Source organism: Phacochoerus africanus, chromosome 15 (assembly GCF_016906955.1).
Source record: "Phacochoerus africanus isolate WHEZ1 chromosome 15, ROS_Pafr_v1, whole genome shotgun sequence".
Lineage (NCBI taxonomy): Eukaryota > Metazoa > Chordata > Mammalia > Artiodactyla > Suidae > Phacochoerus > Phacochoerus africanus.
The window spans coordinates 123,517,884-123,544,998 of NC_062558.1; the positions used below are offsets into that span (position 1 = coordinate 123,517,884).

General features: G+C 50.0%; 1 protein-coding gene across 5 annotated transcripts in view; it reads left to right on the forward strand.

Annotated features, from left to right (window-relative positions):
* VTI1A (vesicle transport through interaction with t-SNAREs 1A) overlaps positions 1-11,943 on the forward strand; it is a 366,600-nt gene extending 354,657 nt beyond the window's left edge. For 3 of the 5 annotated variants that reach the window (XM_047760686.1, XM_047760689.1, XM_047760687.1), the window contains one exon: positions 10,068-11,943. In XM_047760686.1, the coding sequence (XP_047616642.1) occupies positions 10,068-10,161 (94 nt within the window). In that variant the 3' untranslated portion in view covers positions 10,162-11,943. The remainder of the gene's footprint in view (positions 1-10,067) is intronic. The other 2 variants (XM_047760688.1, XM_047760690.1) reach the window with 1 other exon arrangement.
* Positions 11,944-27,115: the final 15,172 nt, after the last annotated feature.

Genomic DNA, 27,115 nt, shown 5'->3' on the forward strand with positions numbered 1-27,115 from the left:
GAAAAGGGCAGTCCTTGAAATTGAGCGATCTGGTTTTCTAAAAAAGAAGGCTTCTATGTCGCTCTTCCTTTCTCAGTTTGGCATCGGCCTAGAACTTGGGAACCCCAGGTGTCTACCCTCCCATGGCCCACTTCATTGTGTATAGAAGTGGGACTGGGTTAGGCCCAGTGAGAGGTGGAGACTGATAGGTTTTGAGCTGAGTTCCTTGATTTGGTTGGACAGTCCCTTTAGCAGAAGCCATGTTTGGAATTGCCGTCATGTGTAGTCACCATAATGGCCCTGACCGCTCTGGTGAGAATGAGTACCACAGTGAAACAGGAACAGACCTGTACGTCTGAGGACCTGATTGACTTTGGGCCTGTCCCTTCACCTCTCAAGGCCTCAGCATCCTCAACCCTAAAACAGATTCCAGACCAGGTGTGGAGACTTCTTCCAACTCTGGCAGTCTGCAGATCTACCAGAGATTAAGTGCACCTTGCATATCTAGAGCATCCTTAGTTCATTTTCTTTCCAAGCCATTTCGATGGATATGAGCTGCCTTGATCTTATCTGAAAGCCCCTTGGCCAGCAAAGCTCATCAAACCCCCTGGCATCCTCAAGTCCATATTTAAGAATGGCAGCAGCCACACTGCCCAGGCTGAAATGGGATGTGCATATCTGGCAACACAAAAGACAATGTCACTCCACACAGCTGATCAGACCCTGGCTGACTTATCAATGGGCTCTGACAGGTGCTTGTTGGCTGCCTTCCTGGACTGTGAAGGCCTCCTCAAGCCAGCCGATGGGATGCCCTTCCTTGGCTTTTAATGTTTTTGTGGCCACCTCAGAAGGAAGGCTGGCCCTGTGGGGGAAAAAGGTGTCATGTGAGGCCCCAGGAGATACCAGCTTGTGGGATGGAGAAGCCTGGTGGGCTTGGGGAAGCAGCAGCTTCCTGGACTCCTGTTTCTACCTCCCCACCAACCACTGGAAGTTTCCCTCCCACCTCTGACCACTCTCCTCCTGCCTCTCACCTTTCCTGAAACTGCATCTCCTTTCACAAAATTATTTGCCTACTGCATGCATATAAAGGCTTTACCTTTTCAAAGTGTTTTAGGATCTTTAATGAGCTAATCCTCTTCTCCCTAGAGGGTGGCAGGGGCAGGGACAGGGGTAAACTGGCTGATTTTGCTCAGGAAGGACCTGAAACCCCAGTGTCTTGGAGTGACTTGCTCCAGGTGACCTCAGGTAAATCCAGGATGGTGGGCACATAACAAATTGTCCCTGGCACTGGCATCACCCTAATTGTGGCCTTTGTTGTCAGGCTTCCGTAAGTGGATGGCTCATGGTAACACTGTGAGCTCTCACGGCCAGGGACTCAGGCTTTCCCTTTTTTCTTCTGAGGGTCTTGGCCAAACTGGCCGTGCCCATCTGCACCCGAGGAGGGCTTGCCCAAGATAGCTTTTAGCTTTGAGGCCAGAAATGGGCAAACCCCACAGAACAGGCCAGATCTAGCCCCCTGCCTGTTTTTGTATGGCCCGCAAGATCTGAATGGTTTGGGCATTTTGAAATGGTTGGGGGAAAAAAAATCAAAAGAAGATTTTTGATGTGAGGAAATGATATGAAATTCAAATGCTAGTGTTTGTCAGGAAAGGTTTATTAGAGCACAGCCGTGCTCATCCACACGTGGTCAAGGCCGCTTTGGCACTAGCCGGACAGAGCTGAGTAGTTGTAACAGAGGCTGTATGGCCCAGAAAGCCTCAAAGATTTACTGTGATGGGTTGTACGGAGTGTTCTCCTTCCCCAACTCCCCAAATCCATGTTCACCCTAGTGCCTCAGCTTGTAGCCTTCTTTGGAAATAAGGTCGTGGCAGATACAGTTAGTTAAGATGAGACATCCTGAAGCAGGGTGGTCCCCTAATCCAATATGGCCAGTGTCCTCTTATTAAAAAAAGGAAATTTAGGAGTTTCTGTCATGTCTCAGTGGTTAACGAACCCAACTAGTATCTACGAGGACACAGGTTTGATCCCTGGCCTTGCTCAGTGGGTTAAGGATCTGGCATTGCCGTGAGCTGTGGTGTGGGTCGCAGAGGCGGCTTGGATCCTGCGTTGCTTCGGCTATGGTGTAGGCTGGCCGCTGTAGCTCCAGTTTGACCCCTAGCCTGGGAACCTCCATATGCTGTGGGTGTGGCCCTAAAAAGACAAAAAGACCCAAAAAAAGGGGGGGGGGATGAAATTTGGATGCAGATATATGCACAGGAAAAAAAATGTCATGTGGAGATGAAAGCAAAAGTTGTGGTGACACCTCTCCAAGGAAGCTTGAGTGCTGCCAGCAAACCAGCTGAAGCTTGCAAGAGGCATGGAATGGAATCTGCCTCCTAGTGCTCGGGGGCACCCATATGCCAATACCTTGATCTCGGACATCCAGCTTCCAGGACTGTGACATAATACATTTCTGTTTTTTAAGCCACACAGTCGGTGGTACTTGTTACTGCAGCTCTCACAAACTAATACATTATGATCTGGCCCTTTGCAGAAAAGGTTCGCTGACTCCTGTTAAATTAAGTAGCTATTTGGAGACCAGTACTGTGGTCCTCAGTCAGGACCTGGCCTCAGTGTCCTTGGCCTCTGACACTGGCTGCTGTCTCCTCCGTTCTATGCTGGAGAGCATGCTCGTTGATCCACCTCCTAAAAGGTTTCCCTCCTGTGCGGCCTTTCCCCTCAGGACTCGTAAATAACCGACCCCTCCTAAACTCAGGTCGGTAAATATAACTATGCATGGCGGGCAGTGGCTCAGTTGGCCCAGAGGTATCATCTGACTTTCTTCCTGTTTTTAATGTCTTATCCCAGAGGAAGGGGTCTCAAGGGATGTGCCCCTCAGGTCCCTCAGCTCACAGGGCTTTGGGCCACTGCCCGCTCTGCTCCGTGAACAGACATCTCATCCTCAGATGAAAGAACTGACAGCTCCTGAAGATTGTGAGCCCCTCGGCTGTAGGCAGAGCTTCTGGGGAACCTGGCTGGACGGTCCTGTCCTCAGAGGAGGATGAGGGGGCGGAAACATGGAGAACAGACATGAAGGCCAACAGGAAAGGCAAGTCCGCATCCTGGCTGGATCTGAGAACTCCCTGTATTGGTATCTTGGGGCGGCCATAAGAGCACCCCCGGCTGGGTGGCTTAAAACAGACATGTGTTCCCTCACAGTTCTGGAGGCTTGCAGTCTGAAATCAAGGAGTTGGCAGGGCCATGCTCACTGCATGCTTGTGGCAGCATCTCTCCAGTCTCTTCTGTCAACGTCACAGGATCTTCTTCCTCGAGTCCATATCCTCTCTCTTCTTGAGGACGCCAGCCATTGAATCTATGCCCCACCCTACACCCAGGGTGATTTTATCCTGAGATCCTCAGCAGGTTACCTCTGCACAGACCCTGTTTCCATGTGAGGTCATGTTCCAAGGTGGGCTTGAATTTGGGGTGGGGGGGTGGCTGTTCAACTCAGGACCATCAATATGGTTGAAAGTGAGAAAAGCCTCAACCAGACTTGCTGAAATCAGAAGAGAATCCTTTGGCTCCCGTCACTGGGAAGTTTAAGCATGACTCCGCAGGCACACAGCAGGGGTTCGGGTCATGCCTTCAGGAACCTGTCTTTTTTTTTTTTCATCTCTGGGCTCTCTGTTCCTCTGTGTTGGTGTCCTTGGGATAGGTCCCCCTCCCACGTGGTGGTGAGGATGCTCACCTCCCCACTACTCTAGGCTTCCGTTGTCTCCCAGTAAGGAGAGTAGCTTTTTCTTGATTTTCCAGGAAGACTCCTCTGGAGACTCCATCCGGCTTGGGTGGCACGCCAGTTCCTGAACACGGGGTTGTGCAAGGGCCAGAGAGCTCTCATCAGCTGGGTCTGCCTGGGTCATGTGTCCCTCTGTGGAATCAGGGGGTGAGGGCAGCTCCTCCTGAATTCCTGGGGTGAAGCTGAGGATTCCTCCCAAAGACACAGGACATAGAAGACCCCAAAGGGGCATTATCAGAGGCGCGACAACCACACAGCTCTAGTTGAGAGGCAACCATGTACCCAGCTTTGAAAAGAATGCTTCGAATTCAAGTTAGTGTTAGAGGCTAATGACAAGGAACCACTTCTCTGACTCCTATTTTCATTTCTTTCCGGTGAATACTAGTTGAATTGGAGGTAGAACTCGGCGAGCCTTTTCCTTGGTCCTTCTGTTTGGAAAGTTCCCAGAGAGACATGATACAGGCTCTATTGTACAGTTTGTCTCCCCCTCACCCCCCCAACCCCATGCCCCAACTTTCTCCTAGTTGCTAAATGCCCTACCAAGTGTTAACGTCCTGTCAGACCCCAAAGGTGGGCATCGCTATTCAGGCCTGGTGAACCAAGGAGAAAAGCGTGGGTGGGGCAGGACCCTGCAGCTCGGGGTGTCATGCACTCTCCGGCTGATGAATGCAGCCTCTTAAAGGGGTTTGGACACTGTGGCATGCTTGATGGTAGGCTGGCTAACTCCTAAAGCTGTGCTTGTCTATAAGCAGCCCTTAGAAACTTGGAAGACAACTACCTGCATCTTCAGGGGCCCACAGGTAGGCAGAGTCCCTCACTCATACATTTGGCAAGCTTTCTTTTTTTTTTTTTTTTTTTTTTTGAGACTGTCTGTGCCAAGCTCTGTTTTAAGACACTGGGGAATATAAAAGGCGAAGGAGATTCAGACCATGAAAGGGCCGCTTTTTACTGGGAAAACCCGCACAGAAACAGAACACAGAACACTGATAACATTGCGTGGTAGGCATAGTGGTAGGAACAGGGCACAGGGAAATACAAGAATAAGTGAGGGCGTGGTCAGGAACCTCTTCTCGGAAGAGGTGGGGAAAAGATGCCGTAGATCAAGGACTTAGTTTTGCTTGGGTTGTTTGTTTGTTTGGGTACAATTGTTTATTATTTTTTAATGATTTTTTTCCCATTATAGTTGGTTTACAGTGTTCTGTTAATTTTCTACTGTACATCCAAGTGACCCAGTTACACCTACGTATATACATTCTCTTTCTCACATTACCCTCCATCAGGGACTTGGTTTTAGAATCTGGGTGAATCAATGTAAAAATGCTTTTTGGTTTCAAGCAACAGAAGAGCTCACCCCAACTGACCTCAGAAATCAAGTTCATCTGTTTTCTCATATAACTAACAGTCCCAAAGAAGGGTATTTAACAGAGAGGTTCACCTGTCTTCGGGACAGGGACAGGGGTCCATTTCTCTGCCTTTTCGTCAACTCTGCTTTCCTCCGTGAGTGAGCTTCTCTCTTAGGCTGGCTTCCCTCATGGAAACACAATGGCTGCAGCAGATCCAGGCCTAACATCCACACACCACGAAGGCCAGGTGTCCCCATATTCCAAGCAAAGCTTCGGACATTTGCTGTATTGGACTGGCTTCATTCACAAGCCTGCTCCTGGTGCAGTCACTGAGGCCAGGGCCATGGAACACGCTGACCCTCTTCGCCTAGGTTGCAGCTCTACACCTGGGGCTGGGGGAGGTTCCGAAGTTTGGAATGGAGAAATGATTGTGGCCAACACAGAGTTACTCTTCCCGGGAAGCAGAATTCCCAGCTGAGCTCGCTGAACCGTTCATCAACACAAATGCGTTGGTGACAGCTGAGCTCCTGAGTCTTCAGGGAAGAATCTGATGACCCCGTATGGAGAAGAGAGGATCCCAGCTTTTGAAAACCATGAGGCAAAAACCTATTCTTCAAGGAAAGACGTGGTATCAGCCTTCATTGTACCTTGGCTTCTGGAATATATTAAACCAGAGCCTCACCTGACTTGGCCAGACACCTCATCTTATTGGAGAAGGGGGGCAGTAGTGCATCACTCAGGATAGCTGATGTTATCCTGCAGTACCAAGACCCCCAGATCTCACTGGCTTAATACAAGTTCACTGTGAGTCCAGGTGAGCCTCCAGGGCAGTGGTCCTCCATGTGGTGACTCAAGGATCCAGGTGGAAGAAGTTTCCACCACCCTGTAACCGCCCTCCAGGAGCGCACAGCCTCCTGGATCAGAATAGCCAGGGAAGAGCCAGCTGGAGGGTCAAACCCTGGAAGTTAAATGCCTCCCCCTGAAAGTACCACCTACCTCTCTCTCTCTCCCTCTCTCTTTTTTTATTTTTTTATTTTTTATTTATTTATTTGTCTTGTTAGGTCCATGCCCAGGAAGCACATGGAAGTTCCCAGGCTAGGGGTTGATTCGGAGCCTCAGCCACAGCAGTGTGGGATCCGAGCCATATCTGTGACCTACACCACAGCTCACAGCAACTCTGGATCCTTAACCCACCGAGCAAGGCCAGGGATCAAACCCGCATCCTCATAGATACTAGTCAGGTTCGTTACCGCTGAGCCACAACAGGAACTCCCCTGCCTAGCTCTTTTGCCCGCATATCATTGACCAAAAGAAGTCACATGGCCACACCTAACAGCAAGGGATAGGTGAGTGTCAGTGCCCAGAAATAGAGAAGGGCACGCTGGTGAATGTGGAAACGCCTGCTCCAGTGGAATTCCCAGGTTCCTCAAGCGAGAGCAGAGAGCTGTGCCAGGTGCCTCGCCTCCCTGTTTCCTTTTAACCAGTCTTCTATGATTCCGGCTGCCACACGCAGGAGCTTGTTTCCAGAGGGGGAGGAGACTGGCAATGGAAAGATTAGCCGCTCCCTGGGTTCCACACAGGGATCAGTATTTTCAATAGTACTTTGTGAGTTCAGCCTCAAAGTAAATGGTTAATTCATCTTGTATCAACAGCACTGTGATTCATAATGTAAACTTGGAGGATCCTTGATGTTTCGGGCCCACATTCCTTTTAATTTGGCTCTGCATTCTTTTAAAGCCGCAGCATGCTCACTTAATAGAATGCAGCATGCAAATGCACAAGTTTTTGCCTGGAGGCAATTTAGCCTGGCTGTTTCAATGGATGTCTTCTTTCAAGTGTATATTCTTTCTTAAATTATTTACTGGGTAAACACACTTTGCATTTTCAAAAGGGAGATTAAGACTGGTTGCCGCAGACCCAGTTGAACTTAAAGCCTCACTGCCGCTTCCCCCACCCCACCCCCCAACCTGTCCAAAGTTAGAAGGGAGTTACTTTGGGCTTCCCCCAAAGTTCCTTCTGTCTCCCTAGCTGGGAACCCCGCTTCCTGGCTTGGGGTTCTGGTTCTCTCTGGACTCTGCGTTCCTTCCTGCTTTGCCCACAGCAGTACCTGCCAGCAGCCCCGGGCTGTGACTGCGTTCCAGGCCTCCTCACAGATGGGGCCCACTCCTGCCAGCCTTTGTTTCCCCGGTCTTATCCACTCGAGGGCCCCCAACAGCTCACTTTTTCTGGTCCTTAGGGGTGCTGTATCTGCCCAGTACCTTTGAGGGCCAAAGCTGGGTTGGTGTTCTGGCCAAAGTCAAGTTCACTTCCAAGTCTGTCAGCTCCAACCCTCTTTTTTTTCCCCTCTGCACCCTTCAGCCCAAATACCTGCCAGCTCTTGGTTTGAAAGCAAATGCTCTCTACTGCCTACCTCTTCCACCACCAACACACATGAGGGCCATTCCTTCTCGTAGCTTCGGGGAGAAGACCCAGCAGTGCTCTGAGAAGGCGCAGTGCTGTGATGTTCCGTCTTTAGGGGCTGACAGTAGTCTTTTGCTTCAGCGTTTTCCACGCAGACGGAGATTTTCCTGCAAATTAAATTTGTACCGGTTTCTTCTCCGTTTTCCCTTGAATGGAATGATTACAACAGGGGCTGGGATCCTTCATTGTCACCCTTGGGACAGTTCTCCCGGGGGCCCACTTGCCAGGAACCGCTTTGTGTTCGGGGGCAGGCTCTGTGGACCCACCAGGCTCTTTCTGCACGTCTGTCTACACCCCAGTGGTGTCCTGCTTGGGATCAGGTGTGTGTGTGCTGACTGAGTTCAAGATACAAGCTCTTAGGGAAGATCACGGGTAAACCCACTCCTGTTTGCCTTGAGATGAGGGAAGCCCAATTAGGAGGGCCAGAGAAGAGCCAAGGATTTAGAGATTCCTGTGTATTCATTTTTCTAACCAGGCCTCAGATTAAACAAGTAACACCCACGGTTAATCCTTTATAAATTAGCATCATGGATGCCCTGGGGCCCTCAACCCACAAATAAAATGGTTGTCAACCAAGAGACATACCACCGTAGATTACTTAAGGCAGAATTTTAAAGAGTTTTCATGCTTTTAATCTGTTTCACTGCTGAGTTTCAATTTTGCTGATTTCCTTTGCAAGGCTGATGCGGGTGACTGTGGTAAATAGAGATTTTGACAGTGACGTGGGCAAACGGGATGGGTAGGGACTGTTCTGAAGACTTCTGCCCCTTCAAGAGAAGAGGGGAAAAAATTGATTTGGGTTATAAATCAAGCCACCGAGTTGCGCCGATCAGCGTTCATAATTAGCGGCACTTTAACAAGCCATGACGTCCCGTTTTTATTTATTTATTTGGAGGACAGAATCTTCCTGGCTCCTGAGTAAATACGGCCTGTTAGTCTGAATTAGCTGTCATCGCAGAAGAATTAATGTCAGGGCACAGCCTTTCTAGTGGGGAAGGGAAGAAATAAACGAGACAGATCTTAGCTGAGCCTTCTGTGATAAATGAGGACCGAGCGGGTCATTCATCTCCTTCGAGGACAGTGGACACAGGCACTAAAGCAGTTTTGCGGAAGACGTGTCAGCAAATGTGATCATTTTGTAACCTGTCACAGGGGAGGGAGCTGGTCCTTCCAGGGGGCCACGAGGGAGTGGGCTTGTCTGATGTGACCGCCTCCATCCACCATCCATTTAGGATTGGGGAAGAAGCGGGGTAGGTGAGAAAGAATCCAACCGAAACCACAAGGGTGTTGTCCTCCTTCTAAGAAAGAAAGTCATCCAGAAGCTAGAAAAGGCTGCCAACGCCCTGTAAAGATATCTCCTCCAAGATAAGAAATGGGAGGGTGGGGTCTCTGTTAAATCGGGGCCCGACTAGTCCCACCCAGCTCCTCCTAGGCAAGTCCCCCGCCGGCGTTCTGTGACTAGACGAGGCAGAACTCTTTCTGCTTGATCTTGGGAGGGTGGGCAGATGGGCAGATGGGGTTTGCTGTGGAGTCTCAGTCCGGCCGCTGGACTGCCAAGCCTCCTGCGTCTATTTCTGTGTGGTTGGTTCTATGGGAGCGAGCGCGTGTGACCTGCCTTCCCCAGGAAGCCTCAACGAGGCATTGTGATGTGTGCCCTCTTTTCTCAGAATGAGGTAACAGATTATGAAACGACTTCATCAGAAGCCCTCGGCAGGCATCTCAGAGCGCGTGCCTCTACTCTGGGTTTCCTTCCACGTTCCCAGTTCCCCCTCTGCAGGCAGCAGAGCCAGAGCTGAGGGGGTGGGAATCCCTGGAGGCGAGGGCCCACCACCCAAAGCGCACGAGGCACCCGGGCACTTTGTGTTACTTCTCATTTCCGTCTTCTCTTTGCCATGGAGCACATGTAACGTCTCCTCCCGGTGTGACGGCGCATGAGCCCCAGTGATAGACAACGCTCCCAAAGCCTGTGCTGCAAACTTGACACTTGCTTCTTAATCCTGTCCTTTTCTTCCTCAGTTTCTCTGTTGCTTTTCCCCGGGTCTTTCTGTACAGCTAGGTACCTTTCTGACATATCTTTCCTTGAAGTCTTTCACTTGAACAGGAAACCCTGAAAAAAAAAAAGAGTCTTGTCTCATGTGTTAAATTAAAAGGAGAAGCTCACATGGGACCCTTGATCACTGAAAGATTACTACCTGGTACCCGGAGCCCAGAAAAACCATCTGATTTGCTATTAGCTGCTCCGTAAGCATTTCTCTGGTGCTGTGTGACGATTGCTGTAGAGCCATTCGTTTGCTTGTGGATCATTTGGAGAACCAGAAATCTGCATGGTCTCAGGTGCGAGCACGTGTGCGCGCGCGCGCACACACACACACACACACACACACTCACTGGGCTCCCCACCCCCACCCGGCAACCCTCGGCCTGATTAGCGGATGTGGTCTCGCACGACCTCCGCAGAATGTCCCCGGTTGATGAGTGTGACTCGTTTCTCCTCCTCTGCTCTCTCCTAGAATCATCCAGAACCGCATCCTGGTCGTCATCCTTGCCATCATCCTGGTCATCACCATCCTGACGGCCATCACTTTTTCTGTCAGAAGACACTGATGTATCTGCTCTTCCCTGATCAACAGCAGCAACTGCCCGTTCTGAGTAATTAAGACAAAATGGTCACATGAATCATTCTGTGGCGCTGACAGGCCCCAGGTCACCCTCCCCCCTCTCACTCACCACTGTTCAGCCAAAGCGCAAAGAGTGTAAAAATATTTTCTATTCCTGTTTGCATGTGGGTTGGTTTCCTTTTCTAGGTTGGTCTTCACCCAGATTTGTTTTTTTATAGGGGAAGGTGAATGTTTATTTGCCTTTTTGGTAATTTCGTCTTCGGACCAGAATAGCCTTGGTGACATTCTTGCTTGCCCTGTGGACACGTCAGGGGTCATGGTTTGGGAGATGAGCCAGTCACGGGGGCTTCTGATGGGCTCTGCTGTTTGTCACACACCTCTTGTCACCGAACAGCCCTTCTCTGATGTCTGAGGATTAAAAAAAAAAAAAATGCAGAGACAAGCAGGGGCCAGAGCCAGTGACCGGCTCAGCAAACCTGCCCTGTTCCTCCCCAGGCAGAATGAGTTTAGTCAACCTGCCAGAGTGCGTTCCTTGTAAAGGTGGGTATTTAATAGCAGTTGTGCAGGAAATTGACTTCGCACTTTCCCTGTTTTTCTAAGCATTCTTTTTCTACCCAAGAATATCTCTTGCTGAGCCTGCTCAGTATCCACTTTTCACAACTTTGATTACTGACTACGAGAAAGATTTCCTTGCCTTCCAAAAATCTCATCCTCCCCAGAATGTGCTGGCAGAGGGAAGCTCTGCACCATATTTAATGATGACCCCGTCTCCCCTGACCTGTGTAAGCATCTCTGTATCCTTTCGGTCTTAGTATTTGCACTGCCGAAAGCAGCCCTCATACATGCAAAAGGTCTGACAGGGTTCTCTCCACATCCATTCCAATATGTAAAGAGAACATGAATATTTCAGGAAGAGCAAGAACATGACTCCGTCGGTGAGAAATTCCAAATGTGATTATCAATATGATGGAGTCCCGGAGGCTGATCCACTAGAAATAAGCTTAATGGAAAATGTTCACTAACCTCCTTTAAAAGAATAAGGGATTGCAGCGCATCACAAAAGGACGGCTTGGGTTTTTCCCTGACAAATGTGAGCACAGCCTTCCTGAATTCCCAGTGTATTCAAACCTCTAACACGCGTTGTGATTTTCTTGGGTTTCCTTCTGTCCGAGGTCACCGGGAATTGCGTTCAAGTTGAGTTCATTTATGGTCAGCCTTCAAGTCGCCCAAGCTGAGGTCATTCTCCCCCTAGTCATAAAGGGAAATGTGTTTTTCTTTAAGGCGTCATGAGCACTTACAGGACCCTATCTGTCTTTTGAATATAATTGGAAGCTTTGAATCCTTGAAAAGCGAACATGTTCCCTTCAGAAAAAATGCTAACCACCTGTGTCCATGGACGGAAATCACCTGGATGCAGCGGGTCCCCCCCGCCCCCCAGCCAGCTCAGAAGAGAACCATTATGGGTTAGGGAGGAAATGCAGAATGGCAAAATCCACCCGAGAAATTGTACTTATCGAAACAGGCTAGGGCCTGCATGTGCTCAGATAAATCATTTAGTATCGTGTAAATAAAGCTGCAGCCTTTACCTCGCAGGGATGGTGTGGGATTTTGGCAGAGCGAAGGAGACCAGCAAAGGAGCAGGAAGGTGGTACTAATTGTCCTATCAGCTTCCGGGATCTATCTCAGCAAGCATCTTTTATTCCGATAACGCGATGCCGTTTGTACTGAACACATCAAAGACATGATTAAAAAGCAAGGAAACAAGTAATCTCCTTCTCATTCTGAAACTCTAATTGCGGGGAAGTGGTCTACCAACCCCACCGGTGGCCTTCTTCCAAACCGTTGGTCTCAGCATAAGTGTATAATCGGTCACCCAGCTGCACCTCACACCTCCAGGTTCTTCCCGAGGCCCCCTGGCAAACCAGGTGGATCTGATCCTCTCAGCTTGCTGGTTCCTACATAATTTCACGAGCACCTACTGTTCACGTGCAAGTAGAGGGAGTCCAGGAGTACATGGCTCCCTCTCAATGGCTTCTTCTTTGGGGCTCTATCTCTTTATCAGCTCTTGCCTAAGATTTTGCCCCACTTCACCCTTGAGAGTGGAAAGAATGCAAAGAGCCAACCCTTGGCCTGACAGCCCCATCAAATCCACCTCGAGAGTGACCCCCTAGACCAGGAGAGCCAGCACTTTATAGGAAGCTGGTGCAAAAGCCCCCTGAGTTCCCACTTGTCCGTCTCAGATGCTGCAGGACAGATTCAGAGGAGCCTCAAGGGAGGAGAATTGTTCGCCCCCCAATTGTTCGCCCTGCCCTGGGGAAGGAGGAAAGCCCCCCATTTCAAAGCTGATCGCAGAACCGCGAAAGGTTCTAGGAACTTAATACATGGCCTTTGATTGATGACTCTCTCTCAAGTCAGGAGGCTTTGTGAAAAATGGTGTTCGATGGGAGGGTTGGGGGTGGAAGACAAGACGCAGAGGAGGAAGAGGAAGGAAGAAGCCCTAGCCATATAAAATTCATGCAGACTAAACAGTTTCCCTGACAGAATAAATAAAGAGGGTGCTGCCCTGCTCCGGAATCAAAAGCAATTTAATTAAAGTCTCTTAAGTTGTAAGGAGTTTTAAATGTTCCACGTTGAAGACTGAATGCCTGCAAATGCAGCGGGCTTGACGTCAGCTGCCAGGCCTGGGCCGGGAGGCCATTTGCTATTCTGTTTAAGGCAGACTGGATTGTCTTATTTTGGAACCAGCTTGGTGGGGGGTTTGCTTTGCTACTGCTTCTGAGCCCTGAGCTTCAAAGGCTGAAATTAATGGTGAACAAAATTGTGCGGCTCTGGCCGTCCCATGCGGGGCAAGCCCATTGAGGCTTATCATTAAGTAAAGAAATAAAGAGGGGGAAAAAAGCCTGCCTGTTCCAAAAACCTCATCAGATAATGACCTCAGTGATTGGATTTTCATTACCAAACAGCATCCAGAGATTATCTACTCCATAGAAGAAGGGAGGGGGGAGGAAAAAAAAAAAGAAATAAAGAAAGGAAGGAAAGCAACTGTCTTTCTCTTCTTCTCTCTCTCTTTTTTTTTTTTTTTGCACATCTTTTCTTTAAAACTGTCAGATCATTTCAGTATTTCAAATCCGAGGAAAACAGCCTGCCTGCTGCTGTATTTGAAGTTGTAATGGTGTCAAAAAGTCACGACTGACTGACAGCCGTCAGTCCCAGAGGGGCTCATTAAATCATAAAAACTTGACAAGGAAATAATTGCGCATCGCCAGCAACTTGGCGCCTGTTTAGACGTTTTTATTTTCTTTCATTATTAGTCCCCACCATTACGTTCATTAACAAATTGCATTAAACAACTGTTAAGGGCTAATGATTTGTTTATCGCTGTTTTATATTATTATTATTTAAACATTAGCTATGTCATGTGGTACCCTAGCAGCCTCTTGCCATCATCCGACTGAATATTTTTCCACTCCGAGCTCTGGGTACTGTTGGAATATGAAATAGATTATTCATTACTCTCCTCTTTGCCACTGATTTGGTTTCATGTAGCGTCTTCCACAGAGAAAGATGAAAACTTGTCAAAAATAGGTTATATCTTATTCGAAGGGGCAACAATAGCAGCAGGTACAGGCACACTTTAATATTTAATTAAGGTGGATGTTAACCCCTTTAAATGACTTTAGCTGTAAGTTCTATTCAAATGCAGAAGAGAAAAATAATTGTTCTTAATTTGCAACCTGTTCAGCAGGCATTCTTCATGGAGTGAGCTGGAAATTTGGAGCAGAATTTTTAAATAATGAAATTTCCCATCATAAATATTTATAGCCGTTTGTCGACGTAGTTGAGAATTAACTACCAGCAATGATTTCCTCATCTCTTTGGTTGGAACTGCTAGCCTAGTAGGGCACCCGGTGCTCCGGAGGGGGCTTTCCTGGGAGAGATGTGCATCCAGAGTTGGGGACTGTCGGGCAGTTGCAGCCAGGGCTGGTTTCCGAGGAACCACTGTCAGCCCCTGTCTCTGGTCCACTTGCCTCTCCCTTTAGCTGAGTGTGTGGTTGGAGGACTGTGGTCTGGAGTGAAAACAAGTAGGGACATCTCAAAGGAACCCTTGTGTGTCCGGGCTGGCTAGTGCTGGGAGGATGTGATGGGGGGACGTCTGGGCTGTCTCCGTGTAGTCAATGAGCTCACTGCAGACAGTGCTTCCCTAATAGACAACAGAAGCAATGCTTTTCTAGGATTGGGCTTCCACCTATTTTCCTTTCTGTGACTTGCCATTGGTGAAATGATTGACTCTTCCATGGGCCACGAGCTTAAGGAAAACAGTTCCATCATCATCGTCAGTCAGCATCATCCTAAGTCTCAAGTCGGTGGCATCTTCCATTGACTGGCAGCTGTGTCTGCTCACACCCCGTTTGATTCAATGAGTTCACACAACCGTGGAGCCACTCTCAGAGGCCTGGTTCACTGGCAAAGCTGGGGTGTTCTGGTCAATATCAGCGAATGGGGAGTATTATCCTCCCAGCCTCTCTCTACTCCCACCCACCCATCCCCAGAGACACGAGACCCCGTGGGCAGCTACTCTGTGGATGTAGAGGGGAGTGGTGGTACCTGTTCCTTGCCCAACGCAGAATCCCTCAGCATCACCAGCACAAGGACAGATGGCCCTACAGGAGCCGTGGCACAGAAGGGGCCAGTCCAGCAGGTGTGAGCCAGGTAAGGCCTGGCCTCAAGCTTCATCCCATCACTGTAGGCTTAGAAATGGCAGATCAGGGTCTAGAGGTCTCAAGCCTCTATTTCAATCCACTTCAAATTAGCCACATCACAACTTGCCACCTTTGGAGTGGATTCCACACCTCAGCAAAAGGCTTGCTCAGAGCATTTTTCCGCAGAGGAGGCAGGAAGGCTCTGTGGTGAGCCATCCCCAGTCCAACACCCAGAGACACTGTCGAGGGTACTGCCTGAGGCAAGTCACCAGTTCTCAAGCTTGACCTCACCCTATGCTGTAACTCACTGACCTAACACAAAACCCCAGGAAACACTATTGTTTATATGACTTCACGGGGCTTGCAGCCCACTGGACTCGAACCATTTGTATCTGGCAGAGGCCACCTACATTATGTGAATATGAATAGTCTGGTGGCTCTCAGATAAGACGTCATCCTTTTGTAAATGGGACAGAGGACTGTATACACTGACATCTCAGAAAAGTTCTTAAATCCACAGGCACTGCACCCAAGAAGGGGGATGTTGAAAAGTAACCAAGGGCAGCCAGGTTCAGGCAGAATAGTGTATATGGCTGGAGTCAAGGCTGGATTCAGAGTCCTGAAAGGGTGATGGAGCCAGGGCCAGTATCTTCTCCTATTGTGCAGGAGGGAAGACACAGGGAGTACCAAGAGAGGCTGCTCGTGTCTGTTAAGACTCTAGGTCGGCAACAAGGTGAATGTTTCAGAGCCAGCTTGCCAGAGGCGAGTAGGGCAAAAACAAGATGGTAGGACAAACCAAGATGGTGGGCTAACCAAGATGATGGAGCAGCCAAGATGATGGAGCAACCCAGATGATGGAGCAGCCAAGATGGTGGGGCTACCAAGATGGTGGGGCACACCAAGATGTTGGAGCAACAAGATGGTGAGGTACCCAGGATGGTGGGGCAGCAAGATGGTGGGACAGGAATAGGAAGGTAAGAGGTTGGGAGTGTATGAGGAAGTAAGGAACAGACAATGTGCAGGTTAAGGATGGATTCTGCAGCACCACGAGATAGGAGATGATGAGAGGGGCTCATCCTAGGGAACAGGGAGTGGGGCAGGCAAATAGGGCCCACCATTGCCCTCCTTGAGGAGCAGCCAAAGGAGGGGAAAGGCAGGACACATATCACTGGGACCCAGGCCCAAATCCCACATGACCCCTGCTGCCATGCCTCCCGGGGCTCCCAGCATGCTGTGGGGAAAACACTTCCTCATCCTGAATCACCTCATTACTCGTGCTGCATAAATAACGAAGGCATCACAGAGAGAGGGGGAAATGCCATAGAAGCAGAGCTCTGGCCTGTGCTTCTGTGAACTCGTGCACCGCCACCTCCCCCCCCCCCCCCGCCCGCCTTCATCCAAACAAGGCCCTTTGGCGTGAATAATAGCTCAGCAGCCCCGAAGCCCATATTGATCGGCTGCACATGCAGCTCTGCTGAGAGCTGCCTGGACTTTTCCTGGGGGCAGGACAGGCACCGCTCAGTGCAGCCCACCCCCTCCTCCCCCGGCCTCCCCCAGGTGTGCACAGGAGGGGACAGGACCAGAAGGAGTCAAGGCTCTCCTCCAGCTCAGCGCTGCTTTGCTGCCCGAACTTTTTTATTTTCAACTTATGTTGGCAGGAAAAGTACCTGAGTTGGAGAGAAATGTTTTTTGCATGACGAGGCCCCACAGAGTTGAGAACGAATACATCCTCGGGCTTCAGCTTCTCTCTAGAAGGTTCTGCGAAAGACCCAGGCCACAGAGGCGCCCCCAGCTGACACCTACAGGGACCTGCTGTAAGCCCATCACTGAGCTTGGCTCTGGGGCCCACTGTGCTGCATTTTCCTCTTAATTTTCTCTGTCTTACATCATCAGAAGGGAGAGGAGCTGAGGATGTGGCTAGAATCCATCAACTCCTTGGCTAAATTCAATGGAGACGGGTAGGCCTGAGGCTGGTAAAGGCAAGGGACCGAAGACTGCCAGCCCCACTCCCAGAGGCTCCAGCCACACGGTCCCCTTCTCTTGTTTGTTTCTCTTCTGGACACAGGAAGTGGTCAAGACCTTGGCCCTCTAAAAAGTTGTAAGATCAGCCAGGGCCCTGTTTGGTGACCCCCCTGAGGGCTGGGAGACACCTGAAATCCACCTTTAAAGGATTGCTCCTTTGGCTTCTGACCTTGATCCTGGGAAAATGCAGATATACGTTTTGCTAGGCAGCTTCATCAGCCGCTGATCCCTCTGGGTAAATGTCTGACCGTTTCCTGAGGGAGATTCAGGGTTTGGGGGAGAGGCACCCCACCGCTGGAGGAAGCACTTAGCAGTCTTTGGATGAGGAAGCAAAGGAAAGGGAGCCTTGGTTCCATAGGACCAACTGTCTGGAGGTTTTTCCTGGCATCTGCTGCTCTTCTGGTTAGTGGGTGAGTTACCCAGGACCCAGCCTTGCCCCAGAAGCCCACATACACCTGGCCAGGGCCTGAGGCTGCTCAGGTTCTGAGCACATCTGGGCTCTGCCAAGGAGAGGTTACCAGGTGAGGGCCCTCTGGCACCGCCCACAACAGCACCCTTGCTGAGAAGGAGGGCAGAGCAGGAAGGCCAGGGTGGCATTAGCACAGTTAACCTCAGGGTCCAGCAGATCGCATCCTTCCGTGAGCTGCTCCAGCCTCCTGTCTGGGTCCTGCTGAGAGTGACAGGAGGCCAAGGCCACTGCGATGCAGCATTTGACATTTGGGGAAGCACCTAAATGGATCACTTCTGCCCTGAGCAGACCCTCCCCACACCCCACTCAGGGGTCTTGGCCCAGTGGGGCGTGGTGACCCTCAGTGCCTCTCTCTCCATCATCTCCATCTCCTCTTCATCCGAGCACCTCTCCTCCCAAGAGATCAGAGCAAGGAGAGTTAGAGGGCTTCAGGGAGTTCATTACTGTCCCCCACAAGACTTCAAAGGGCTTCAGGGATTTCATTACTGTCCCCAACAAGACTTCAAAATGGTCACGTCTTTCCTGGTCTGAAGCATGAGAGGTATAATCAGATTTCCTCACCTAGTCAATAAATATTTATTGAGCATCTACTATGTTCCAGACTGCGAAGATACACGGCCAAGAAGGTAGATAAGGAAATAGGTAAAATAATCCCACAGCCCTGTGGCTGGAGGTCCAAAGGCTGTTTTCATGCCCAGTGTCCAAACTTGCTCTCTGATCTCAGGCAAGCGGTTCTTAGGAATTCATGTTACGATGCCCCAGCCTCTGCGGCCCCTGAGATAAAAGCCCACCTCCATGAATTGCTCGGCCAAGTCCTCTCCAAGCAGCAGTGCTGTGCCTTCATTCCTCCTTGCAATTTCCATGACTTCACTGGTGCACTTGCCCCATGGAGCAGGGAAAAAAAATCCTCCATGTCAGTCTTAATCTGAATGGTCCCCTTTCCTGTCCCCTGCCTCTCCCAGACCGGTCCTTCCCAAGAGGCCAGGGCTGAGGGGGCACCCGTCCACCTGCAGGCAGGTGTCAGTTGCAATCCTACTCCATGGGGCTGACACTTCCCTGCAAGTGGACAGGTGCCCCCTCAGCCCTGGCCTCTTGGGCAGGACCGGCCCAGGAGAGGCAGGGGACAGGAATGGGGACCATTTAGACTAGGACTTGGAGGATTTTTTTTTTTTTTCCTGCTTATTAAATGATAAAGGTTTGACTTGGCAGGCAATCGGAAACCCAAAATATCATAAAAGGGAAAAAAGTTTCCGAGTGGCTAAGAGGTGCACCACGGGAGTGTGGCTGGGCTGAGCAAATGGAACAGGAGACGTTTTTTCAAAGGCTTCTCTCGCCTTCTTCTCCCCTCTCTGTCCCCATGCGGAAAGGGGAAAATAGCAGCAGAATCCAGATTGGGGCATGTGAGCCAGTGGTCACCCTCCCCCAACTGGCGCCCCGAGACCCTGGAGACACTTTGATGTCTGGGCACGTGGCACTCAGGACTGGGAGGCACCAGGGCATCCCAGCTTCTGGACGGGCCTCTCTGAGCTCCTTTTTGAGGGGAGATGAAACACACAGAGCCAGAGAGCAGGGTTTTGAAATGAGGAAACGTAGGTCAGCGTCCCTGGAGCTCCGCACTGGCCACTGGGGCACGAGTTTGGATGTCAGAAGCCACGCCTGTGGATGTGCTTGGATAATGGGGCCCAGAGAGGGAAGGAGGCTTCCTCCAGGTCACCCAGCAAGTCGGTCGCAGGCCAGAGATGGACACCAGTCTTCAGCCTCCAGCCAGGCTTCTCTCTTGCTGCACAAGGAGGAATGTCTTCAACCGGCACCACATTCTAGAAGCCACAGCCAGGCCACGGGGACACCGGTTTCCTTGGCAGAGTTGACCTTTGCACCACAGGGGCTGATGTTTCTCAGTTACCTTTTCTAAACCAACATGTACAGATGAAGTTCCCATCGTGGCTCAGTGGTTAATGAATCCGACTAGGAATCAGGAGGTCGCGGGTTCGATCCCTAGCCTTGCTCAGTGGGTTAAGGATCCGGGATTGCCATAGCTGTTGTGTAGCTTGCAGACGCAGCTTGGATTCCGCGTTGCTGTGGCTGTGGTGTAGGCCAGCAGCAAAAGCTCCGATTTGACCCCTAGCCTGGGAACCTCCATATGCCTCAGGTGCGGCCCTAAAAAGACCACAAAAAAAAAAAAAAAAAAAAAAAAAGACAAAAGAAAAAACCAACATGTACAGAAAAACTCAGTTCCATCCCTGTTGACCGTGATTCCTTCCCGCACCCCCACCCGCACCCCTGCCCTGAATGACAGATCTTTGTCCTTTTGAGGAATTGGCAGAGGGCACCCTGGGTCTCTCCTCAACTAAGCTATAGACGTCACCTGGGAAAAGCATTTCTGACCCCAAGTCCCTGCAGTCTCTTCTCACCTTCCACCATCCCTAGCCACCTGCCTGCACCAAGAAAATCTCCCAAGACACAAGTAATGATTAGAGGCCCCGGAGTTCCCATCATGGCTCAGTGGTTAACGAACCTGGCTAGCATCCATGAGGATGTGGGTTTGATCCCTGGCCTCGCTCCATGAGTTAAGGATCTGGCATTGCCGTGAGCTGTGGTGTAGGTCGCAGACGCGGCTGAGATCCCGCATTGCTGTGGCTGTGCCATAGGCCAGCAACTATAGCTCCGATTCAGCCCCTAGCCTGGGAACCTCCATATGCCGCTGGTGTGGCCCTAAAAGATCAAAAAAAAAAAAAAATAGAGAGAGAGAGAGATTAGAGGCCTGGAAATGCCTTGGCTGCTGGTGCTGGGGGGATGCTGCTCAAGGTCTGAGGGGCCCTGAAAAGGCTCCTGGTCCCGCCAGCAGTGGCGGCAGTGCATTCACACCCGGGAACAGCCTGGCAACCAGACCCCACGCGGCGCTGGTCTTTTCGTGAAGTCTGGCATCTCCCCTGCAGTGTTGAGCCTCAGGTACCCGCAGCTGTGGGCCCTGCTGTGCCTTTTGCAAGTCATACCCTGTTACTTGCTTCAGTTCCTCCTCCAGCAAATGGGAAAGTTGGGCTGGAAAGTCTCAGGAAGGTAGGTCTCCGCCGACTCTAATCATCCATGGCAGCAAAAAGGGAATGTTCCCGACCAAGCGAGGGCAGACGGCCCAGGGGTAAGATGGAAGCCTTGGCATGTGGAACATTCTAGAAGACCAGGAGACTTGGTCTGCTGAGCTTCTGGGTGGTCTTTCTGCAGGGCTGGTGTCACGCGCCCCCCACCCCACCCCCGCACTGAGCAGGCCCCCGTGCTTGGGATTTAATCCACTGTAGATAATAGTTTTATCTTTGCGATTGTGTTTTGTAAATGAAGTCCAATGGGATGGTGGAGAACAGGGGGCCTGGAGTCTTGGCTCATGTGCAGTCTTGCCTCCCACCACCTCCCTGTTCCTGGGGGCTGGTTCTCAGCTGCTCCTGCCTCTGTCCCCTGGGCCTCCGTTCCGCACAGCCTTCCCTTCTCCCCCTTCACTCAGCAGCTGCTGCTCACCTGCCCCCAGCGTAGGCACGGGCATAGGGAGGGCGGGGGCAGGCAAGCACACCCCACAGTATCTTGGGCTGGCCGTGGTAGCTGCAGCCCCGCCCTAGGCTGGCGGCATGAAGGCACACTCATGGGTACTCAGCAGGGACAAGCCTCTGCCCCCCGCCCCATGCCAGCCATCACTCCAGGCAGGTACTTAGTGTCTCTAGAGCCTCCTGGCAGAAAGGCCACAGCACCCCTGGGGGTAACCCCTCTGCTGAGGGTTGGGGCAGGGGGCCAGTGGAAGGAGATGCAGGGCTCAGCTTCCTGCGGACACAGAATGTCCATCCAACCATCAGGGAGAGAGGGACCCTGACCCCCAGGCTGGAGGGGAAGTGCTGGCCCCAGGTTCAAGGCAGGGCCCAGGCCCGTGAGGCTCACTCTGTGCCTGGGGGGACCTTCTTCTCCTTCTTGCCACCTTCCGGAGTCCGCTTTGTCTCTCCTGATAAGGCGGAGACACCCTCTTGAGAGCCACAAAATACGTGTGCAATACATGTCTTAAGTATTCTAATATTCTCATTTAAAACTGGCACTGGGAGTTCCCGTCGTGGCGCAGTGGTTAACGAATCCGACTAGGAACCATGAGGTTGCGGGTTCAGTCCCTGCCCTTGCTCAGTGGGTTAACGATCCGGCGTTGCTGTGAGCTGTGGTGCAGGTTGCAGACGTGGCTCGAATCACAAGTTGCTGTGGCTCTGGTGTAGGCTGGTGGCTACGGCTCCGATTCAACCCCTAGCCTGGGAATCTCCATATGCCACGGGAGCGGCCCAAGAAATAGCAAAAAGACAAAAAATAAATAAATAAATAAAACTATCACTGTACAGTATAAAAGTGACCAGTACAATTTGTAATAGCAACTTAATATTTTGACTTAACTTAGAAGGTCATCAGGAGTTCCTCTCATGGCTCAATGGAAACAAATCTGACTAGGGTCCATGAAGACGCAGGTTGATCCCGGGCCTCACTCAGTGGGTTAAGGATCCGGCGATGCTGTGAGCTGTAATGTAGGTCACAGACACAGCTCAGATCCCGAGTTGCTGTGGCTGTGGTGTAGGCCAGCAGCTACAGCTCCGATTCAATCCCTAGGCTGGGAACCTCCACATGCTGCACGCCCCCCCCCCAAAAAAAAAGAAAGAAAAAAAGAAGAAGGAGATGAAGGACATTAACTAGTTTCTTTCTTTTTTTTTTTTTTAACTTTTTTTGGCTGCCTGAGGCGTATGGAGTTCCCAGGCCAGGGACCAGATCCAAGCCACGGCTGGTTGTAACCTACACCAATGCTGCAGCAACACTGGATCCTTAACCTTTGTGCCCAGCTGAGGATCAGACCTGTGTACCAGCGCTTCAGAGAGGCTGCTGATCCAGTTGCGCCACAGCAGAACTCCAAAACTAGACATTTTTAAACGCTATGAGAAGTGGTGAGAGAGGGAGACCAGAGGATAAAGGAAAAGGCTTTTCTTTCTGGATTTTTGAGCAAGGAGCTCTGCGTTTTCATTTTGCTCTGGATCTCACAGATCACGGAGACCTTCCTGCTGCCAGGATGAGTCGCTTTCCCTCTCAGGCACCCATTTTCCTATCAGGAAACCAGACCATTAGCATGATTCGCCTCGGCCCTTGCTCATGGGCACAGTATGAACCTGCACTTGGATGAAATCCACGGAAGAGATTTAGAAACTAGTGGGAGGCAACTCCCCGCCCTGGAGCCACAGCCCACTCATGTGGGGTTCACCATGGTTGACCACTGGTGTTTCCCCCAGACCTTCTCCCCAGGTGTTATGTTCTAGAACTGAAGCCCCACCCCAGCCCCCATACATGCAGAATAGAGGTGCGAGTGCCCAGAGAAACCAACTTTGGAATCAAGGAGTTGTGACGTGGAGAGAGGACGGCCAGCCCAACAGCTGAGCCTAAAAGTATGCAAAGACCACGTCCTGATCTGTCTACTCATCCATCCTATTTTCCCCCCGCCCCCGAGAACCAGGATTTCAGAGCCTAGTCTGAATTTCAGCATCTGTACCAAAGAGGCGGAGTGCTCACTGGGTTTGGGTTGAGGGATCAACCAGCTTCTTGAGAATAGTAACAATCTTCTTCTTTTTTTTTTTTTTTTTTTTTTTTGCTTTTTAGGGCTGCACCTGTGGCATTTGGAGGTTCCCAGGCTCGGGGTCGAATCGGAGCTACAGCTGCCATCCTACGCCACAGCCACAGCAACTTGGGACCCAGGCTGTGTCTGCCACCTACACCACAGCTCACGGCAACACTGGATCCTTAACCCACTGAGCCAGGCCAGGGATCAAACCTGCGTCCTCATAGATGATAGTCAAATTTGATTCCTCTGAGCCACGACGGGAACTCCGAGAGTGGTAACAATCTTGATTCCAGTTCTGCTGCCAAGGGAAAGAGCGCACCGTTTCAGAATTGTTTCCAAAGCTACCATCTTGGAGGATTCAAGTGCAGCATTCAATCTGCCTTGCCTGACACTGGAGAACTCAACTATCCAAGGATTGAATGGGTCCAAAGTAGCAGGCTGTCATAGTCTATAAAGGTGCTGTCATTTTAAGATAACACATATGGGAGTTCCCGCCATGGCACAGTAGGTTCAGAATCCAACTGCAGTCGCTCGGGTTGCTGCAGAGACATAGGTTCACTCTCCAGCCGGTCTGAGTGGGTTAAGGGAACTGGCGTTGCCTCGGCTGCAGCATGGACTGCAGCTGAGGCTCGGATTCAATCCCTGACCCAGGAATTTCCATGTGCCGTGGGTACAGCCATAACATGGAAAAAAAAAAACAATAACATGTATGGAGTGAATGGATGAGTCCATTTCGATTAAGTTGCCTCAAATTTAAAAGATTAAATTGCATTCTCAACAATGCCACTTCGGGAGAGCGGGAAAATTAGCTGACCCCCTCCCCTTTGTCTTCCTTTACAGCTTTTCCTCAACAGTGGGTGATCTATCATTTTAAAGTTTGGGGTTTTTAAAGTTTGTCTTATTTCACTTATTATGACATTTTGAGTGATGTCTTTCTGGCTCCAGCTCCACTTCCTCCAGATAATTCATTAGGCCTGCGAGCCGCTCCAGAGTGGGATTAGAACTCGTGTAGTACATAGTCCCTTTAAACTGAGATCTGCTAATTAATCGCTCTTCTCTGTGTAACGCAGCGATAGTGCTCCTTCCCCGAGGAATTGCAATTTCATGGTTCCTAATGATGCTGCGATTACATTATCTGGATCACTTAGACAGTGGGTGTCAGAGCAATGCTCGAAGCCTGTCTCGGGGATGGGGAGAAATCGCTCCTGAAACCAAGGGGATGAGGAAAAGGAGTTCAAATGTCTGTTGCTAATTTTTATTAAAGCGCTGCCGTTCCTTACATCTCATTCAGCCATTAGTTTCAAGTACCAACTTCCCCCAGCTCCACATACCTCTGTCTCCAGACTCTCACTTTTTTTCCCTAATAGTCACAGGTTACTTTTTGTAAAAAAAAATAAAAATAAAAATAATTTGCCATATTCCATATAATAATTTATTTCCAGCGTTTATGTCATTAGATTTCTTGGAAATGTGATTCCAAAGATCATTAGAACAAGTATTACATTTTGCTTGTTGTTTCCTGAACCAACTTGTATTATTTGATGAGTTAAATAAAATGCCTAATTCTGGAGTCTCCTGTTCCCATCCTTTGCATGTGGATTATTCCTCTTACTTCCCTTTTTAATTGAAGGAGAGTTACACATTTTCAGTTCTGTGCTTGTTACAATGTCTGTGCTGTGCATATAGACACTGTCATTTTTTTTTTTTAAGTGATGAAACTTGGATGGGGTTCAAGTTTGCTTTTGAATACAGGTTTTCTTTTTCTTCTTTAATTGCCTCAAGAGATGGCTTCAGAGAGATGGCATCACAGGCCAGGACGTGAGCTCTGGTTCCCTCCTCGGTGAGTTAGGATGATCTACTGAGCCTCAGTTTCCTGGACTGTAAAGTATCAGCCACCCCAAGGACCAAGAGGAAGATTCAACTTGGTAACCCGTGGAAAGCAGCACCAGGCATGCGATAAACCTGTGACATCATAGTAAAGAGACGGGATTGGGGCTGGAAGACTTTTGGGTGTTTTGTTTTCTTTCTCTCTTTCCTCCTTCCTTCCTTTTTTCCTTCTTTCTTTTTTGGTCTTTTTAGGGCCACACCCGAGGCATATGGAAGTTCCGAGGCTAGGGGTCAAATGGCCACAGCCACAACAATGACAGATCCAAGCCGCATCTGCAAACTACATCACAGCTTACGGTAATGCCGGATCCTTAACCCACTCAGCGAGGCCAGGGATAGAACCCTCATCCTCACAGATACTAGTCGTGTTCTTTACTACTGAGCCACAATGGGAACTCCTGTTTTGTTTTCTTTAAAGATTCCTCATGATTATGGCCTTAAAATACTTTAGGAATGCTTTCGACTCGTAAAAAAGAAAGATATTTATTTTTTCATTCATTAAAAAATATTCATTTAAAAAAAGGTTTTATATATCTCTTTCTTTTTCTTTTTTATGGCCACACCAGTGGCATATGGAAGTTCCCAGGCTAGGGTTCGAATCAGAACTGCAGCTGCCGGCCTATATTACAGCCACAGCAACACTGGCTCAGAGCTACATTTATAATCTACACTGCAGCTTGAGATGATGCTGGATCTTTAACCCACTGAGCGAGCCCAGGGATCGAACCCACATCGTCACAGATACTATGTTGGGTTCTTAATCCACTGAGCCACAATGGAAACTCCTTTTATAATATTTCTTAACACTAACTGTCAGACACAGCACCAATCGCAAAAGAAAGCCTTTGCCTTGCCCAGAGCTCACAGGCTGGTGAGGGAGAGCCAGCAGTTAGCTGGCAATTACCTGCCAGAGGAATTCAATCACAGAGAGACCCTGTAAGGCTGTCTTGGTTGGGCTGATAAGAGCCTATTCAATGCCAAGGGTGTAGCAGTCCCGAAGGAAATGAGAAGATACTTTTGAAACCCTGAAAAAATTAAATTGTTGACTTTGAATGAATGAACAAAAAAAAATGGTTGATTTTGAATGAATGAACGAATGAAACGTCTATCCTTCTGGGAGAACGGCTCAGCCAGAATTGCACCCCCAAGGAAATCTCCCATTAAGTGATCATTTGTTCCATCCGAGGGCAGAGACACTGTGAATTTTGCGGGTGCAAAGACGCACGATCCGCCCTCCTGTGGGACCAGACGTAGGGCCACGAAGGGGCGCTGAGCCGCCGGCCACACCTGCTCCCAGCGCAGCAGGCGCGGCTCAGTGTTCACGCCTGGACCTCCTGCCTCGGACGAGGCTCCACTCCTCCGTCTCCTGAGGAAGCTGATCAGCTTCACAAGACTCGCCTCGTCTGGATGCACAGCACAATGAATTCGTGCCCACGGAGCCTCCAGCGCTGATATTTCAAAACCTACAGTACACTAAACGTGAAACTTTTGTTCAAATTTCAAGGATTTTGATAGCCCAAGTGAATAGACACTGCCTATTGATTTTTCCCTTACAATGACTCTTGGATAACCTATTTTCTCATTTATTTTTAAAGACCGCTCATGAGATTTCATAGCAATTCTGCCCAACCTCCTAATATCAAAATCCCTCCTTGACCCTGAAAATTGTAATTCTGCTATAGATCACAGCTGCTGAATATTACCTTTTACTAAGCTGGTTAAATAAAATATGTCCAAATCACTAGATCCCACAAGCCGTGGCCTGCAAGTGTAATGATCCAGGGGCTGAGGCTTCTGCCCGCCGCCCGCCCGCCAGCCCCGCACTCCGCCAGCCCAGCTGACACCAAAGTGTGGGAATCCAGCATATCGGCTCGGGTTTGGAATTTAAGGAGGAGGAGAGGGAAAGGATAGCTCGGCTAGTCTTCAATGATTTTCTTGTAAAACTTTTACAAGGGAGACTTGGGCTGTTTGATGTGTTCTAGACAATCAAATGCCCTCGGAGCCGGCAGCGGAGTGGCTGGGGTTTCTCCCGAGTGGAGGAGGGGGCGTATTTGATGTAGAGCAAGTTCAAAACCCCCAAAGCCTTCCGCACTGGTAGGTCAGATTACACTCACGAGGTGGGGAAATACAACATGAGAAACATGAAAAGGACCACCGGCCTGGGAAGTCTTGCTGGGCCACCAGCTGGCTGGCCGGCCGGGGCTCTTGCTTCAGTTAGCATTCAGAGCAAGGGGGCTTGCACCCCACC